Here is a 19,243-nt window from a genome sequence, read left to right on the forward strand (position 1 = left end):
CGAAAAGGTTTCTCCCTTTCTGAGTTTGCCTTTTCACGTTCCCTCTCTTTCTTCATAGCCAACTTCTCCTGCAAATCACTGATTTTTGTCATGTCTTCTTCTTGCTTACAGAGCAATTTCTCTTGTAGTCCTATGATTTTAGTCGTATCTGCTATTTTTTATTTCCTGAACATTCGATTGTCTGTAGCTGTTTCAACGGCGGATTGTAACAATGGACCACAATAATTGTCCAGTAAACAGCACACTGTCTCTAACCATTCTGATAACCTTTCTCTAGGCACACTTCTCTGGTTCAGTTTATCAAACCCCACATCATCGTTGTGTTCAACTCCGATTTTACTTCTAACTCCTTGAAAATACTAGGCCGCCATGTGTATCTGATCCACATATTCCGGAAGGAATTAGCCATTCTCAACCATAGCAGCATCATCTACCATATCCAAGTGTTCACCCTGTAGCGGAAAAGGCATCGTACACGGTGTACAGGAAATGCACAAACATTGTATTCAAATCTACAAAGCTAGAGAGAGATAATAATAAACACACACACAAAACTACTGATAGAGCAGTATAACAAAGGGTGAGATATTTTATATTTGCTGCAAAATATGGTAATGTAACCATATTAACCAAACAGTAACCAGATAAGATAATGTAACCATAGTAACACTACTGCATAAGGACAATATCTAATTTTACTGGGCGGCGCTCAGTATAATTTCGCCTAATCTCTATGAATATGAAAATAAATATAATAGCCTGGGGTTCCCAGGTAATATCTAATTTAGGAGATAATATCGGCACGATATAAAGCTGTAAACTAAAATGTCAGCGATTGTTTGTATGATAAGTTCGTTTTTAAACCTTTAAACTATTTTAAGATTTTTTTTTTTTTTTTTTTTTTTTGTTCAGGGAGCAGGCTTGCCACATAGGTCCAGGAGTACCGAACGTTTAGGCAGGGTGCTAGGTTATGGAACACACTCAACTAGTATAGGTAGTCTGAGAGTCCGAAATCTCCAAAAGGAGATGTCATCAGAGTGTGATCCACTGCCTGACTAACCTGTGGGTAGAGTTCATTAGACTCTATTATGATGACAGGTAGTATCTTCTGTAAGTTGCTGAGATCCAGTGTCCATGGTACCTATCACCTATCTAGATAATAATAACAAAATGGGAGGCTCTATTTGTCCAAGTGTGCTTCAAATTAAACTGATAAATAAAATACAAATTTGAATTTAAAAATTTTTAAAACCAATAATAAATATAAGGATAAATACCTTGACTGAAATAGTGAATGTCTCTGAAGAAGTAGAGACAATAAAACAAAATACGACACGGTATGTTGAAATAAAGCATGTCTCTGAAGAAGGAGAGACGACACGGTATGTTGAAAGAAAGCCTGTGTCTGATGAAGGAGACATGATAAAGCATGAAACGACACGGTATGTTGAAAGAAAGCCTGTGTCTGATGAAGGAGACACGATAAAGCATGATACGACACGGTATGTTGAAATAAAGCCTATCTCTGAAGAAGGAGAGACGACACGGTATGCTGCAAGAAAGCCGGTCTCTGAAGGAGAGACCATAAAAACATGATACGACATGGTATGTTGAAATAAAGCCTGTCTCTGAAGGAGAGACGATAAAAACTTGATACGACATGGTATGCTGCAAGAAAGCCGGTCTCTGAAGGAGAGACCATAAAAACATGATACGACATGGTATGTTGAAATAAAGCCTGTCTCTGAAGGAGAGACGATAAAAACTTGATACGACATGGTAAGCTGCAAGAAAGCCGGTCTCTGAAGGAGAGACCATTAAAACATGATACGACATGGTATGTTGAAATAAAGCCTGTCTCTGAAGGAGCTGGAGAGACGATAAAAACATGACACGACACGGTATGCTGAAAGAAAGCCAGTCTCTGAAGAAGGAGAGACGAAAAAAAACTTGATACGACATGGTATGAGGTATACTAAAAGAAAGCCTGTCTCTGAAGAAGGAGAGACGATAAAGCATGATAAGACACGGTATGTTGAAAGAAAGCCTGTCTCTGAAGAAGGAGAGACGATAAAGCTTGATACGACACGGTATGCTGAAAGAAGCCTGTCTCTGAAGAAGGAGACACGATAAAGCATGATACGACACGGTATGTTGAAATAAAGTCTAATGAAGTAAGTCAGACAAGCAAACGCTTCAGGTTAAATGTAGATATAAGTCGTCTCCATCCCAGAAATAATAAATCATAAATGATGACCCGGTGTAACGTTGCAGAAATCGGCCGAAAATAACAATGACTAAGAACAGTTAAAAAGTGACAGTATTCAAACACAAGGAAATTAATAACATAGAATCTAATGAGGAATATCTCCAAACGGAGTTTCTTAGAGGGTGAGAGGTTCTTAATAAAACCTAATGATTAAATGAGACCCGCTAAAGGTACTAAATTAACCGGACTGCTAGCGATGAATCGAGAGTGGGAATAAAATAAAAGCAGAATAAATTCTAAGATAACGGAAAACTGGTACAGAAAGCTAATATCCTATCACGGAGTCTAGGAAAAACCTGTGAACCAAATAAGCAGAATGGCACCCGTGCATGAAGTGTTAAAATATATACCGAACTGGAATGCCTGCAGAGGCATTTTACTCCTTAATAATGCACGTGTTAGAAAATTTAGTAAAAGCTAAAAATGAACGAAGCGGTGAAAACTTTCTTAGAGGGTGAGAGGTTCTTTAATAAAACCTAATGATTAAATGAGACCCGCTAAAGGTACTAAATTAACCGGACTGCTAGCGAGGAATCGAGAGTGGGAATAAAATATTTGACCAAAACCCATAATCATGGGTAGAGTGTACCGCTGCCAGTGTCTCTCTTTTCCAAACAAAAGGAAATGATATTAATTTAAGGAACCGTCCGCTAATGCAAATTGATACCGAGAATGAAATCGGTCGCTCGCTTTTTCAAATCAATAAGCTTTATTACAATTCGTAAGCCGTGATCGAATGGAAAAATCGAGCGACCGATTTCATTCTCGGTATCAATTTGCATTAGCGGACGGTTCCTTAAATTAATATCATTTCCTTTTGTTTGGAAAAGAGAGACACTGGCAGCGGTACACTCTACCCATGATTATGGGTTTTGGTCAAATATCATCTCTTTTTGATTATAATGTCAGGATAATTTACACAGTCGAAACTTCATTAACAAGGAGGCAATTTCGACGATTTCGAAATTCTGCCTTTGAAAACGTTTCCTTGTGTTTAGTTAGGTATATCTGTCGATAACCGACTGAATATGGCACTTTTTACTCATTCAAGTTTGCATAAAATTCATATATAATGCCATTTAAATATCGTGGAAAGCAGAATATTTATATATTCGAAATCACGAATGAGCAAAATTCTCACCTTTCGCACGTGCAAACTTTGAGCGAACGTTGCGTGCGCATACAATATTGAATCACCGTAAATTTTTGCATAGTGGTATTTAATATATGGTTTGATGAGCATGCAAAGTTTCAGAAGATTTCAAAAAGAACTTGGATCACAACGGGACTCCAAAGTTGATAAAAATCGTGAAAATCAAAATTTTTAGTGATTTTAGCTATTTTAAATCAGTTTGGGCGTGTCCCCACGTGTGCAACTTTTCGATTTTTAACTTTAAAACTAGCCTATAACACAATTTACACCTTTAAGAAGCAAAATTGAGCTCCACAACCCAAGGGATGGCCCAACACCAGAGAATACTAATTCACAACTTTTGTGTTTTTATAAAATTATTCTTCAAAAAAGCACTAACTTCAATAGCAAATATCTTTATGAAGGAGCAAGGTAGGAAACTATTCCGGTAGATTTTCGGAATGCTTGAACAATTATCTAAGGTAAAAATGTCCTCAGATTTTGAATAAAATTACTTCTTAATAGTGTAAAATCGATTTGAAAAGTTGTTACTTTGTCAAAAGTCAAGTTTTAAAAACACTTAACTTGATGACGTCATCAAGTGATGATGATGAAGTTAAATTATTTTTCAATACAATGTAAACTAAAGCTTAAACGATTATCTTCAAAACCTGTGGTTCGAGATGACTGTATCGTTTATACTTTCGAATCTACGGACACTTAAATGTAGGCTACAATTGACTGCAAAAAGCGTCTATACATACATATATATATATATATATATCTTCACGACAATCTGTTGTAAAACAGGGGTTCCAGAAAACCCACTTCCCGATACTCCTGAAACATGAAATTTTTTTTACAGTCGATTTGGACAAGGTCTAGACGCCCTGCAAAGTTTCATATCTCTAACTCAATTTTAACATGGTTTTTAAGGCACCTGAATATGGCGATTTTGGGTTTTTTACCTAATTTCGTATAACATGCTGGCGCGTATTTTGCGCAAATTTCTTAAAAACCTCCACATAACTATTTCTTATTCCTGTCATCTTTAACATTGAATTAGAATGTTTTAAACTTAAATATGCCTGCTGAACTACTTTCGATGAGTCTTAATGCCTGGAAAACAATAAAGGGGATATACTAGTATAGGGGGTAAATAGTATTGTGAATATAAGGGCGACGGTAATGCTTGCCAGCATTGTGAAAAGCAGAATAAATTCTAAGATAACGGAAAACTGGTACAGAAAGCTAATATCCTATCACGGAGTCTAGGAAAAACCTGTGAACCAAATAAGCAGAATGGCACCCGTGCATGAAGTGTTAAAATATATACCGAACTGGAATGCCTGCAGAGGCATTTTACTCCTTAATAATGCACGTGTTAGAAAATTTAGTAAAAGCTAAAAATGAACGAAGCGGTGAAAACTTTCTTAGAGGGTGAGAGGTTCTTTAATAAAACCTAATGATTAAATGAGACCCGCTAAAGGTACTAAATTAACCGGACTGCTAGCGATGAATCGAGAGTGGGAATAAAATAAAAGCAGAATAAATTCTAAGATAACGGAAAACTGGTACAGAAAGCTAATATCCTATCACGGAGTCTAGGAAAAACCTGTGAACCAAATAAGCAGAATGGCACCCGTGCATGAAGTGTTAAAATATATACCGAACTGGAATGCCTGCAGAGGCATTTTACTCCTTAATAATGCACGTGTTAGAAAATTTAGTAAAAGCTAAAAATGAACGAAGCGGTGAAAACTTTCTTAGAGGGTGAGAGGTTCTTTAATAAAACCTAATGATTAAATGAGACCCGCTAAAGGTACTAAATTAACCGGACTGCTAGCGATGAATCGAGAGTGGGAATAAAATAAAAGCAGAATAAATTCTAAGATAACGGAAAACTGGTACAGAAAGCTAATATCCTATCACGGAGTCTAGGAAAAACCTGTGAACCAAATAAGCAGAATGGCACCCGTGCATGAAGTGTTAAAATATATACCGAACTGGAATGCCTGCAGAGGCATTTTACTCCTTAATAATGCACGTGTTAGAAAATTTAGTAAAAGCTAAAAATGAACGAAGCGGTGAAAACTTTCTTAGAGGGTGAGAGGTTCTTTAATAAAACCTAATGATTAAATGAGACCCGCTAAAGGTACTAAATTAACCGGACTGCTAGCGATGAATCGAGAGTGGGAATAAAATAAAAGCAGAATAAATTCTAAGATAACGGAAAACTGGTACAGAAAGCTAATATCCTATCACGGAGTCTAGGAAAAACCTGTGAACCAAATAAGCAGAATCCAGACATTTTAAGATACTCTCAAGTGAGACTCTCCACTGATGAGTGTAATAAATACATAGCTATATATTTATCACTTCACTATATTTTACATTACCTCTACACTGATGAGTTATTATTAATATTATTTCAAACAAATACTCGAGCAGACGAATCGTTTATAAAAAGAACAATACCAAATCTCGGAATTGTTCTTCCTCATTCCTGCTTAAAGCCGTAGTACATACATATTACACTATTGTTAGGTAAGTGTACCTTAGTAACTATAGTAACCATAATAACACTAGTAACCATAGTAACCATAGTAACCATAGTAACCACAGTAACCATAGTAACCATAGTAACCATAATAACACTAGTAACCATAGTAACCATAATAACACTAGTAACCATAGTAACTATAATAACACTAGTAACCATAGTAACCATAATAACACTAGTAACCATAGTAACACTAGTAACCATAATAACACTAGTAACCATAGTAACCATAATAACACTAGTAACCATAGTAACACTAGTAACCATAATAACACTAGTAACCATAGTAACCATAATAACACTAGTAACCATAGTAACACTAGTAACCATAATAACACTAGTAACCATAGTAACCATAGTAACCATAGTAACACTAGAGGATCTGACTAACGTAGTGAGAGATATTTTAAACAGTGTAAAAAGTATACAGATTACAGGAGTAACGTACACTGTACAGGAACCTGAATCGAGCGGAACAAAATATTCTATCTACAATCTACCCTGGTAAGGTCTTAAATTACATTTTACAGCCAAGTTCACGTTAATATTAATGAGCACAATCGAATTATTCCTTTACTAAACTTAATAACCTGGACGCGTGTTATTCCAAATTGAAAGTATTTCTAATATTAGAATTTCGGTTTCAAATGTCATGCTGTCATGAAGATGGGACAGCACACTCCCTGATCACACAATATCAGTTTTACACTGTACACGTGAAATGAATATCTTCGAATCAATGCATATTTCGAAATCAGTATTCCTCATTTACTAGCATACAATCAATGTATAGTGTATAGTGTAAAGTGTATAGTGTATAGTGTATTTACTAGCAAACAATCAATGACCGAATTATTTTCAATTTAATAACAGATACCAAAGTGACCCTATTAAAAGGCATTTAATAGTGTTGACAGCTATAAGTGTTGACAGCTCTAAGTGTAATTAATTAATCGGCCAAATAATATGCAATGTAATGAATTTGGCGGTTTAAAAGAAGGAAACGAAAGTATCAAACTGAGGGAGGGATATTTGTCAAGGTGGAGTGAGAGTCGTGCCCAGATAAGAATCCGTTGTCATGGTTACAATTAGGATATGTTACACCTACAAACCTTACTAAACAAGAAGACTTCACGGCAGTGTGTTGATATTAATATCCAGATTAGAGCATGATCATCGGCATAATCTGAACAAACAAATGTAACTATTCATCCGGGTGTGGTTTATTCCTCACTTTGTAGCGAATATAATTATAAAGGTTTTAATTAAGTAAGTTATACGTGTAGACTGTAGTCGTTACGTAAACTTTAAGTTAAGAATTGCTTACAATTATCAGATTATAAACGAGTTAATGACTAAAGTTGTTTTGTCGTGTGCTGTTACTTACCCGGCGGAGTGTGCTGATACTTACCCTGCTAAGTTGTAAGTAATATGCTCATGTTTTAAAGTCCTCACAGGGCGTGATTCATAAAAATAAGTAGGAGTATCAATATCATATTACATATATAATTTATCGGCATTGTAATTTATACTATATTATTACCGTAGATCTTCATTTTTCTGGCAAATGCTTACGTTATTAGGGGGGGGCCGGGGGGGGGGGGGGGGCGTCTTACCTGGGGACAAATCCCGTATCAGTACAGACAGGGTATCAGTATATTATCATCAGATGATATCAACTCAGCGCGCGCACTGACCATATCACTGCGCGTATGGTGAGCGCGAATCTTTCTGAAATATTTCGACTGCGCGTTCCATTGCAAGTTTTATGTAGACTCTTTTAACGTTTAGCGAAACATTGCTTACGTATCTAATATAACAGCTTTCCTTCACTCACAATTAGTTTTACACAAGAACAGATCTATACAGCCTATAAATACTCTACAGAACAGTTCCCAAGATTTTACGATCCAGATAAAAACATCATCCGACTTTTACTCAACATTCTCCCGGATAAAATGTAATTAGAGTTGAAGCAGATTGAGTGGTGGAAGTGCTACAACCAGGCGTTTACTCCTTATCACGGGTATTAAGTTACGTTATATATATTTGCCGGGGTGATGTAACTGGGGGGGGGGGGGGGGTGATGTAACTGGGGGGGGGGGTGATGTAACTGGGGGGGGGGGGTGATGTAACTGGGGGGGGGGGGGGGGGTGATGTAACTGGGGAGGGGGGTGGGGTGATGTAACTGGGGGGGGGGGGGGGGTGGGGGGGGTGATGTAACTGGGGGGGGGGGGGGGGGGTGGGGTGATGTAACTGAGGGGGGGGGGGGGTGGGGTGATATAATCATCCCCCGCTCTACCACACAATAAATCTCTGAATCGCTGAAAAATTTGTGATTACAAACTAACATGCCAAATAATACAAAAAGATATAATATTATTTCATGATGCAATAAAAACTTGTATGCAAACCCTTGGAAAGTGTGACATGCTATTAATCGTGTAACAATTTTAATGGTATTAATATAAAAGTGTACTACAAGGCAGTCACCCAACAACTCCAATACTTACACAAACACAACTAAATAAATCAAATTCCACAAAATTAAAACACAAAGTTGCTCTCTCATCTGCCACTCCTTACTTTTAAATAACAATTCTCAATAAAGATCCTATATGGACAAGTTCATTTGATTTTGAGGATATTGGTAAACAAAAATAATAGCGTTTTCGACGATAGTGGCTTAATTTTGGCATCTATTAACCTAGCACGTTAAGAAGTTATGAACATTAGCCACGTGACCCATACTCCCATATGCACTGCTCAGAAATAAAATTTATTGTTTTTATGCACTGCAATGTTTAAAAAGTTCCTTTTTTTGCGACTTTGTTAGCTATAGCTGCCCAATAAGCTTCCCTTAGTCTAAAATATAGTAGTCAATCTAACAAATCTGATACAACATTGGTTAAAGGGCAGGGATCGAGCGGTTTACGAGGTAAGGGTCATATGTACCCATCCTAGTGATGAGACGAATATCCTAACCATAAAGGGTTTAAATAATTTCATAGTGTGACAAAGTCACTACACTGTGCCTTTTAATAGGACCACTAATATTTACCAATATTCTCAAACTCAAATGAACGTGTCCATAAAACATTGGTTAATGGGTCACAATAGAATTGTCTGGAATGTCTTTGCTGGAATCTAATTAAAACTAATTTATTAATTAACTAATTGATTAATTAATTAGTATTTGTTAATACCAAATAGTCGTTTGGCGTGCATGAAGGGTTGTTTAGGTATGAACTGTAAGAGGAAGGAAGGTATTGATTGGAACAGTACGTCAGAAGAGTAGTCGCAGTAGTGCTGGCACATCAGAAACCTGGGAGAAAGAGACCTTACTTACATAATTAGGGGGAATTAATTACATAATTAGGGGAACATTATTATCAAACTTAACACAAATCTGAAGTAGTTAACAATAAACATCTTAAAGATCTGATAAGTCTACAAAAAAAATTAAAATTATTATTAAATGGCAACAAACTTAAAGAACTATAACATAAAGCGTGTTTAGGAGGATATATCTAGGGGGACATTGCTAACACAATTAGGGGAACTTTACTTAAACAATTGGGAGATATTTCAAGAACTGTATGTTAATGCTACGCACTGTATGCTATGTTTGGTAGCATTGAAAATTTGGTCGGGGCAAAAATCGTAATTCTTCTTCACTCAACTTTAATCGGCTTGTAATTTGGAATTTCCTTGTGTTTTACTTACAATATGCAGGAGAAGATGATAAGGAATTTCCTTGTGTTTTACTTACAATATACAGGGGAAGATGATAAGGAATTTCTTTGTGTTTTACTTACAATATGCAGGGGAAGATATAAGGAATTTCCTTGTGTTTTACTTACAATATGCAGGGGAAGATGATAAGGAATTTCCTTGTGTTTTACTTACAATATACAGGGGAAGATGATAAGGAATTTCCTTGCGTTTTACTTATAATATACAGGGGAAGATGATAAGGAATTTCCTTGTGTTTTACTTACAATATGCAGGGGAAGATGATAAGGAATTTCCTTGTGTTTTACTTACAATATGCAGGGGAAGATGACAAGTAATTTCCTTGTGTTTTACTTACAATATGCAGGGGAAGATGATAAGGAATTTCCTTGTGTTTTACTTACAATATGCAGGGGAAGATGATAAGGAATTTCCTTGTGTTTTACTTACAATATGCAGGGGAAGATGATAAGGAATTTCCTTGTGTTTTACTAACAATATGCAGGGGAAGATGATAAGGAATTTCCTTGTGTTTTACTTACAATATGCAGGGGAAGATGATAAGGAATTTCCTTGTGTTTTACTTACAATATGCAGGGGAAGATGATAAGGAATTTCCTTGTGTTTTACTTACAATATGCAGGAATTTCCTTGTGTTTTACTTACAATATGCAGGGGAAGATGATAAGGAATTTCCTTGTGTTTTACTTACAATATGCAGGGGAAGATGATAAGGAATTTCCTTGTGTTTTACTTACAATATGCAGGGGAAGATGATAAGGAATTTCCTTGTGTTTGTCCACTGTTTCCCGTGGTTTATCTGCTCCCAATGTGTTAGCTGTCTGTTTTCTCCTTGATCGCTGCAACCAAACGGAGATCCTCTCAGATAGTGAAACACGATAAAATTCCCCTGCGGAATGTTAATTTATAAGTTGTTTCAATGAAAAAATAAAATTATCTAAAGAAGCGGTAACTTTATATTTGTGTGTGATCAGGTGTGATCAGGTCCCTGACACTGTGTGATCAGGTGTGATGCGTGTAGGGTTGATAAGGGAAAGAATCTATATTACATTATCTACATCATTATATTATCTATATTATATTATTTATATTATATTATCTATATTATTATCTACATCATATATTATCTATATTATATTATCTATATTATCATCTACATCATATATTATCTATATTATCTATATGATCATATTTTAATATTCCTCTTTCAGCTAGTATATAGCGGGTTTCCAGTATTATTTGAGACTCAGGTCAACTTTAAACAATTACGTGTATTACAGGAACACAACAGGTATTGTACTTGTAGTGTACTTCATACAACAAAAGTAACTTTATCCGTGTATGATACTTTATAGTGTGTGATAAGATTTTAACAGAATTATAAGAACCTGTACAATAAAACCATTCTCCTGATACTCTAGTAGCAGCGTGTAGTGTGATACTAGAGTAGATGCAGTGTGCTACTAGAGTAGATGTAGCAGCGTGTAGTGTGCTACTAGAGTAGATGCAGTGTGCTACTAGAGTAGATGTAGCAGCGTGTAGTGTGCTACTAGAGTAGATGTAGCAGCGTGTAGTGTGATACTAGAGTAGATGTAGCAGCGTGTAGTGTGATACTAGAGTAGATGTAGCAGCGTGTAGTGTGCTACTAGAGTAGATGTAGCAGCGTGTAGTGTGCTACTAGAGTAGATGTAGCAGCGTGTAGTGTGCTACTAGAGTAGATGTAGCAGCGTGTAGTGTGATACTAGAGTAGATGTAGCAGCGTGTAGTGTGCTACTAGAGTAGATGTAGCAGCGTGTAGTGTGCTACTAGAGTAGATGTAGTGTGTAGTGTGCTACTAGAGTAGATGTAGCAGCGTGTAGTGTGCTACTAGAGTAGATGTAGCAGCGTGTAGTGTGCTACTAGAGTAGATGTAGTGTGTAGTGTGCTACTAGAGTAGATGTAGCAGCGTGTAGTGTGCTACTAGAGTAGATGTAGCAGCGTGTAGTGTGCTACTAGAGTAGATGTAGCAGCGTGTAGTGTGCTACTAGAGTAGATGTAGTGTGTAGTGTGCTACTAGAGTAGATGTAGCAGCGTGTAGTGTGCTACTAGAGTAGATGTAGCAGCGTGTAGTGTGCTACTAGAGTAGATGTAGCAGCGTGTAGTGTGCTACTAGAGTAGATGTAGTGTGTAGTGTGCTACTAGAGTAGATGTAGCAGCGTGTAGTGTGATACTAGAGTAGATGTAGCAGCGTGTAGTGTGCTACTAGAGTAGATGTAGCAGCGTGTAGTGTGCTACTAGAGTAGATGTAGTGTGTAGTGTGCTACTAGAGTAGATGTAGCAGCGTGTAGTGTGCTACTAGAGTAGATGTAGCAGCGTGTAGTGTGCTACTAGAGTAGATGTAGCAGCGTGTAGTGTGCTACTAGAGTAGATGTAGTGTGTAGTGTGCTACTAGAGTAGATGTAGCAGCGTGTAGTGTGCTACTAGAGTAGATGTAGCAGCGTGTAGTGTGCTACTAGAGTAGATGTAGCAGCGTGTAGTGTGCTACTAGAGTAGATGTAGCAGCGTGTAGTGTGCTACTAGAGTAGATGTAGCAGCGTGTAGTGTGCTACTAGAGTAGATGTAGCAGCGTGTAGTGTGCTACTAGAGTAGATGTAGCAGCGTGTAGTGTGCTACTAGAGTAGATGTAGCAGCGTGTAGTGTGCTACTAGAGTAGATGTAGTGTGTAGTGTGCTACTAGAGTAGATGTAGCAGCGTGTAGTGTGCTACTAGAGTAGATGTAGCAGCGTGTAGTGTGCTACTAGAGTAGATGTAGCAGCGTGTAGTGTGCTACTAGAGTAGATGTAGTGTGTAGTGTGCTACTAGAGTAGATGTAGCAGCGTGTAGTGTGCTACTAGAGTAGATGTAGCAGCGTGTAGTGTGCTACTAGAGTAGATGTAGCAGCGTGTAGTGTGCTACTAGAGTAGATGTAGCAGCGTGTAGTGTGCTACTAGAGTAGATGTAGCAGCGTGTAGTGTGCTACTAGAGTAGATGTAGCAGCGTGTAGTGTGCTACTAGAGTAGATGTAGCAGCGTGTAGTGTGCTACTAGAGTAGATGTAGCAGCGTGTAGTGTGCTACTAGAGTAGATGTAGCAGCGTGTAGTGTGCTACTAGAGTAGATGTAGCAGCGTGTAGTGTGCTACTAGAGTAGATGTAGCAGCGTGTAGTGTGCTACTAGAGTAGATGTAGCAGCGTGTAGTGTGCTACTAGAGTAGATGTAGCAGCGTGTAGTGTGCTACTAGAGTAGATGTAGCAGCGTGTAGTGTGCTACTAGAGTAGATGTAGCAGCGTGTAGTGTGCTACTAGAGTAGATGTAGCAGCGTGTAGTGTGCTACTAGAGTAGATGTAGCAGCGTGTAGTGTGCTACTAGAGTAGATGTAGCAGCGTGTAGTGTGCTACTAGAGTAGATGTAGCAGCGTGTAGTGTGCTACTAGAGTAGATGTAGCAGCGTGTAGTGTGCTACTAGAGTAGATGTAGTGTGCTACTAGAGTAGATGTAGCAGCGTGTAGTGTGCTTCTAGAGTAGATGCAGCAGCGTGTAGTGTGCTACTAGAGTAGATGTAGTGTGCTACTAGTGTAGATGTAGCAGCGTGTAGTGTGCTACTAGAGTAGATGCAGTGTGTAGTGTGCTACTAGAGTAGATGCAGTGTGTAGTGTGCTACTAGAGTAGATGCAGCAGCGTGTAGTGTGCTACTAGAGTAGATGTAGCAGCGTGTAGTGTGCTACTAGAGTAGATGTAGCAGCGTGTAGTGTGCTACTAGAGTAGATGTAGCAGCGTGTAGTGTGCTACTAGAGTAGATGTAGCAGCGTGTAGTGTGCTACTAGAGTAGATGTAGCAGCGTGTAGTGTGCTACTAGAGTAGATGTAGTGTGCTACTAGAGTAGATGCAGCGTGTAGTGTGCTACTAGAGTAGATGTAGTGTGCTACTAGTGTAGATGTAGCAGCGTGTAGTGTGCTACTAGAGTAGATGCAGTGTGTAGTGTGCTACTAGAGTAGATGCAGCAGCGTGTAGTGTGCTACTAGAGTAGATGTAGCAGCGTGTAGTGTGCTTCTAGAGTAGATGCAGCAGCGTGTAGTGTGCTACTAGAGTAGATGTAGTGTGCTACTAGTGTAGATGTAGCAGCGTGTAGTGTGCTACTAGAGTAGATGCAGCAGCGTGTAGTGTGCTACTAGAGTAGATGCAGCAGCGTGTAGTGTGCTACTAGAGTAGATGTAGTGTGCTACTAGTGTAGATGTAGCAGCGTGTAGTGTGCTACTAGAGTAGATGCAGTGTGTAGTGTGCTACTAGAGTAGATGCAGTGTGTAGTGTGCTACTAGAGTAGATGTAGCAGCGTGTAGTGTGCTACTAGAGTAGATGTAGCAGCGTGTAGTGTGCTACTAGAGTAGATGTAGCAGCGTGTAGTGTGCTACTAGAGTAGATGTAGCAGCGTGTAGTGTGCTACTAGAGTAGATGTAGCAGCGTGTAGTGTGCTACTAGAGTAGATGTAGTGTGCTACTAGAGTAGATGCAGCGTGTAGTGTGCTACTAGAGTAGATGTAGTGTGCTACTAGAGTAGATGCAAGAAACTGATGTGTTAAAAGTAAAGGCAAATAGTTTAGCAACGCTAGGCAGGTTGGCAGTGTGAGGACTCCGCACTGAGGAGGATATGATGTCGCAGTTGTTTTCACCTCTCGTATTAGCGTTAAGATCACAGTGGTTGAGGAAGTGATATTCGTTTTTAATGAAACCAGTACCTAAGACTATATTCTTGCAACTTATAATACTATAGTTGACAATAGTTTTATTAAAACATAGTGTTAATTAATGTTAATAAGTTACTAATTACTAATTACTAACGATATTGTGCACGTTAATAGTGCAGAGCCAGCCAGTTGTAGCTGTAATAGAGGGGACACATGAACACATGAGGTGAAGGAAACACACTGCTCCAGTATAAGCTATCCAGAAATACCTGGTAATGTTATTAGTTAAATACAGTATGAGTATACTGTACCTTATATATATAAATGTAATGTTATTAGTTAAACACCTGTAATCAAGTTTTGTAAGTAAAATAAGTAGTTTAATAAGTAAAATAATTAAAACAAATTAGCTAATAAGGTTAGTAACCTGCTATCCAGGTAGCTAGCATTAGTTAATAAAGTTAGTAACCTGCTGTCCAGGTAGCTAGCATTAGTTAATAAAGTTAGTAACCTGCTGTCCAGGTAGCTAGCATAAGTTAATAAAGTTAGTAACCTGCTATCCAGGTAGCTAGCATTAGTTAATAAAGTTAGTAACCTGCTGTCCAGGTAGCTAGCATTAGTTAATAAAGTTAGTAACCTGCTGTCCAGGTAGCTAGCATTAATTAATAAAGTTAGTAACCTGCTATCCAGGTAGCTAGCATTAGTTAATAAAGTTAGTAACCTGCTGTCCAGGTAGCTAGCATTAGTTAATAAAGTTAGTAACCTGCTATCCAGATAGCTAGCATTAGTTAATAAAGTTAGTAACCTGCTGTCCAGGTAGCTAGCATTAGTTAATAAAGTTAGTAACCTGCTATCCAGGTAGCTAGCATTAGTTAATAAAGTTAGTAACCTGCTATCCAGGTAGCTAGCATTAGTTAATAAAGTTAGTAACCTGCTGTCCAGGTAGCTAGCATTAGTTAATAAAGTTAGTAACCTGCTATCCAGGTAGCTAGCATTAGTTAATAAAGTTAGTAACCTGCTATCCAGGTAGCTAGCATTAGTTAATAAAGTTAGTAACCTGCTATCCAGGTAGCTAGCATTAGTTAATAAAGTTAGTAACCTGCTGTCCAGGTAGCTAGCATTAGTTAATAAAGTTAGTAACCTGCTATCCAGGTAGCTAGCATTAGTTAATAAAGTTAGTAACCTGCTGTCCAGGTAGCTAGCATTAGTTAATAAAGTTAGTAACCTGCTATCCAGGTAGCTAGCATTAGTTAATAAAGTTAGTAACCTGCTATCCAGGTAGCTAGCATTAGTTAATAAAGTTAGTAACCTGCTATCCAGGTAGCTAGCAGTAGTTAATAAAGTTAGTAACCTGCTATCCAGGTAGCTAGCATTAGTTAATAAAGTTAGTAACCTGCTATCCAGGTAGCTAGCATTAGTTAATAAAGTTAGTAACCTGCTGTCCAGGTAGCTAGCATTAGTTAATAAAGTTAGTAACCTGCTGTCCAGGTAGCTAGCATTAGTTAATAAAGTTAGTAACCTGCTATCCAGGTAGCTAGCATTAGTTAATAAAGTTAGTAACCTGCTGTCCAGGTAGCTAGCATTAGTTAATAAAGTTAGTAACCTGCTATCCAGGTAGCTAGCATTAGTTAATAAAGTTAGTAACCTGCTGTCCAGGTAGCTAGCATTAGTTAATAAAGTTAGTAACCTGCTATCCAGGTAGCTAGCATTAGTTAATAAAGTTAGTAACCTGCTATCCAGGTAGCTAGCATTAGTTAATAAAGTTAGTAACCTGCTATCCAGGTAGCTAGCATTAGTTAATAAAGTTAGTAACCTGCTATCCAGGTAGCTAGCATTAGTTAATAAAGTTAGTAACCTGCTATCCAGGTAGCTAGCATTAGTTAATAAAGTTAGTAACCTGCTGTCCAGGTAGCTAGCATTAGTTAATGAAGTTAGTAACCTGCTATCCAGGTAGCTAGCATTAGTTAATAAAGTTAGTAACCTGCTATCCAGGTAGCTAGCATTAGTTAATAAAGTTAGTAACCTGCTATCCAGGTAGCTAGCATTAGTTAATAAAGTTAGTAACCCGCTATCCAGGTAGCTAGCATTAGTTAATAAAGTTAGTAACCTGCTATCCAGGTAGCTAGCATTAGTTAATAAAGTTAGTAACCTGCTATCCAGGTAGCTAGCATTAGTTAATGAAGTTAGTAACCTGCTGTCCAGGTAGCTAGCATTAGTTAATAAAGTTAGTAACCTGCTATCCAGGTAGCTAGCATTAGTTAATAAAGTTAGTAACCTGCTATCCAGGTAGCTAGCATTAGTTAATAAAGTTAGTAACCTGCTATCCAGGTAGCTAGCATTAGTTAATAAAGTTAGTAACCTGCTATACAGGTAGCTAGCATTAGTTAATAAAGTTAGTAACCTGCTGTCCAGGTAGCTAGCATTAGTTAATAAAGTTAGTAACCTGCTATCCAGGTAGCTAGCATTAGTTAATGAAGTTAGTAACCTGCTGTCCAGGTAGCTAGCATTAGTTAATAAAGTTAGTAACCTGCTATCCAGGTAGCTAGCATTAGTTAATAAAGTTAGTAACCTGCTATCCAGGTAGCTAGCATTAGTTAATAAAGTTAGTAACCTGCTGTCCAGGTAGCTAGCATTAGTGTATAAAGTTAGTAACCTGCTATCCAGGTAGCTAGCATTAGTTAATAAAGTTAGTAACCTGCTATCCAGGTAGCTAGCATTGGTTAATAAAGTTAGTAACCTGCTATCCAGGTAGCTAGCATTAGTTAATAAAGTTAGTAACCTGCTATCCAGGTAGCTAGCATTAGTTAATAAAGTTAGTAACCTGCTGTCCAGGTAGCTAGCATTAGTTAATAAAGTTAGTAACCTGCTATCCAGGTAGCTAGCATTAGTTAATAAAGTTAGTAACCTGCTATCCAGGTAGCTAGCATTAGTTAATAAAGTTAGTAACCTGCTGTCCAGGTAGCTAGCATTAGGGTTGCTCTCAACAGTGGTTGTTCCAACTTGCATCCTATTCAGATATTAGTCAGGATGCGTTCACATATTACGTAATCAGCCGAGGGGGGGGGGGGTTCCAAATGATTACGCTGGTGTAATTATGACACAATAGCTATGTGTAAAAGTGATAACAGAGGGGAGAGGGAAATTGTCCAAAAAGTGATTACATAGTATGTGAACGACCCCTTATAATATGGATTGTTACATAATATGTTTTAAAGTATGTGAGTTTAAAACACTCTTGACTTGTTCCAAATCATTCAAAATAATTACTTTCTTAGTCAATTCCTAATTGAGTCAATTAGCTGGAGATGAAGTTGAATCGTTGAGAAGATCAAAGTAAACAAGTAAAACACAAGTTAATATTCTTTCCGACGAAATAGGTAAATGGATGTAAAAATAACACAATCAAATTTAGAAACGAAAAATACAATATCTCTTTTACTGTCTGAATACTAACAAACAATACTTTACCTCTCTGGATACATTATTATCATGTAAACACCACTAACTAACTAACTAACTAACTAACTAACTAACTAACTAACTAACTAACTAACTAACTAACTAACTAGCTAACTAACTAACTAACTAACTAACTAACTAACTAACTAACTAACTAACTAACTAACTAACATGATATAACGTTAAATTTTCTGAAATTTGTTCAGTTTATAGTATTTTGTTTAATTTATTGTATATATAGTAGGATTGAAGCAATACAAAATGATAAAATTAACTGAGATCCAATGAAAAGTTAGTAAAGTCTGGTCCCTCTGAATGAGTAGTAATAAAAGTAGGAGGTCCCTCCCCACAGTCCTGTAACTGGCGTGACAGTGCGCGCTGCTCCCTCCTCCGCACGCGTTCTGAAGTGCGCCTCCTCTCCTGCTGCTGAGGGGACTCCTGACTTCTCCTCTGCTTAGCGCGCACTCTGTTTACTTCATTGTACAACAACTTCTCCTCCTCTGTCAGGGACAAGCGCTTCTGTCTCTGGCGCTGTGCAGCCTTGCGCAGTCTCACCGCGCGCTCTTCAGGCCCCTCTTTAGCTCTCCTCTCCTTACATCTCACTCTCTGTCTCTCTTTTTGCTTTAAATATTTCTCATGCTCAGATGAGAGGTAATCTTTAGCTACAGAGAAGAGAGCGGTGGTTGAGACGTGGGAGCTATCTGAATCACAGTTAGAAATATTACTACCTCCTAGGAGCTCCTCCTTAGTCTCCTCGTTATCGCTCATATCTCCTCCTTCTTCAGTTGAATAGACAGAGGACTGAGCTAATATAGTACCGGTACTACCTCCTAGTACAGTACCGTTACAGTGAGGGGGGAATGTGCCTGGATTAAGAATTATGTTTGATAGATCGACCACCCCAGTTGTTGAGTTTAGCAGTGGTAGAGCAATATTCTGATTGATCTGCGGCACGCTAGTTGGAGGATTGAGTAGCCGCACGCATGTCTGCGCGACCACCTCAGCGCCTAACACTCTCACTTGCTTTATTAGTGCTCTTTTCTCTCTCATCCTTATCCTGTCTCTTATTCTTCTTATCTCCCTCTCATCCTCAGTCTCTCTACTCCTTCTCTCTTTAGTTCTCTTCTTCGCTACCTCCTTTGCGTGCTTCTTCTCCACCTCTGACAGGTTCATGCGCTTTAAGCGCTGACGCTCTGCGCTGCGCTGGAGCCGCTGTGTTTTCTCCCAGGGCAGCTCGTTTATTCGCCGCTCTTGCTGATCTAGTCTGTGTTTTTCTCTTCTTTCTTCAGCTGTTAACTGTTTCCTCTGTGATAATTGTTTTGAATTCTCAGCTCGGAACACTGTAGAACTGGAATTATCTGAGATGTC

At 38.1% G+C, this 19,243-nt stretch overlaps 1 protein-coding gene across 1 annotated transcript in view; it reads right to left on the bottom strand.

The window, feature by feature from the left end:
• Positions 1–8,837: 8,837 nt before the first annotated feature.
• Positions 8,838–19,243, bottom strand: part of LOC134825585 (ORM1-like protein 1) — a 77,001-nt gene continuing 66,595 nt past the window's right edge. The window contains exons 2-5 of the mRNA XM_063837824.1: positions 17,364–17,423; positions 14,571–14,685; positions 10,458–10,609; positions 8,838–9,289 (exon numbers count right to left, since the gene is read on the bottom strand). Of these exons, the coding sequence (XP_063693894.1) occupies positions 9,154–9,289; positions 10,458–10,609; positions 14,571–14,685; positions 17,364–17,422 (462 nt within the window). The 5' untranslated portion in view covers position 17,423 and the 3' untranslated portion in view covers positions 8,838–9,153. The remainder of the gene's footprint in view (positions 9,290–10,457; positions 10,610–14,570; positions 14,686–17,363; positions 17,424–19,243) is intronic.

Source organism: Bolinopsis microptera, chromosome 13 (assembly GCF_026151205.1).
Source record: "Bolinopsis microptera isolate Bmic1 chromosome 13, MBARI_Bmic_1.0, whole genome shotgun sequence".
Classification (NCBI taxonomy): Eukaryota; Metazoa; Ctenophora; class Tentaculata; order Lobata; family Bolinopsidae; genus Bolinopsis; species Bolinopsis microptera.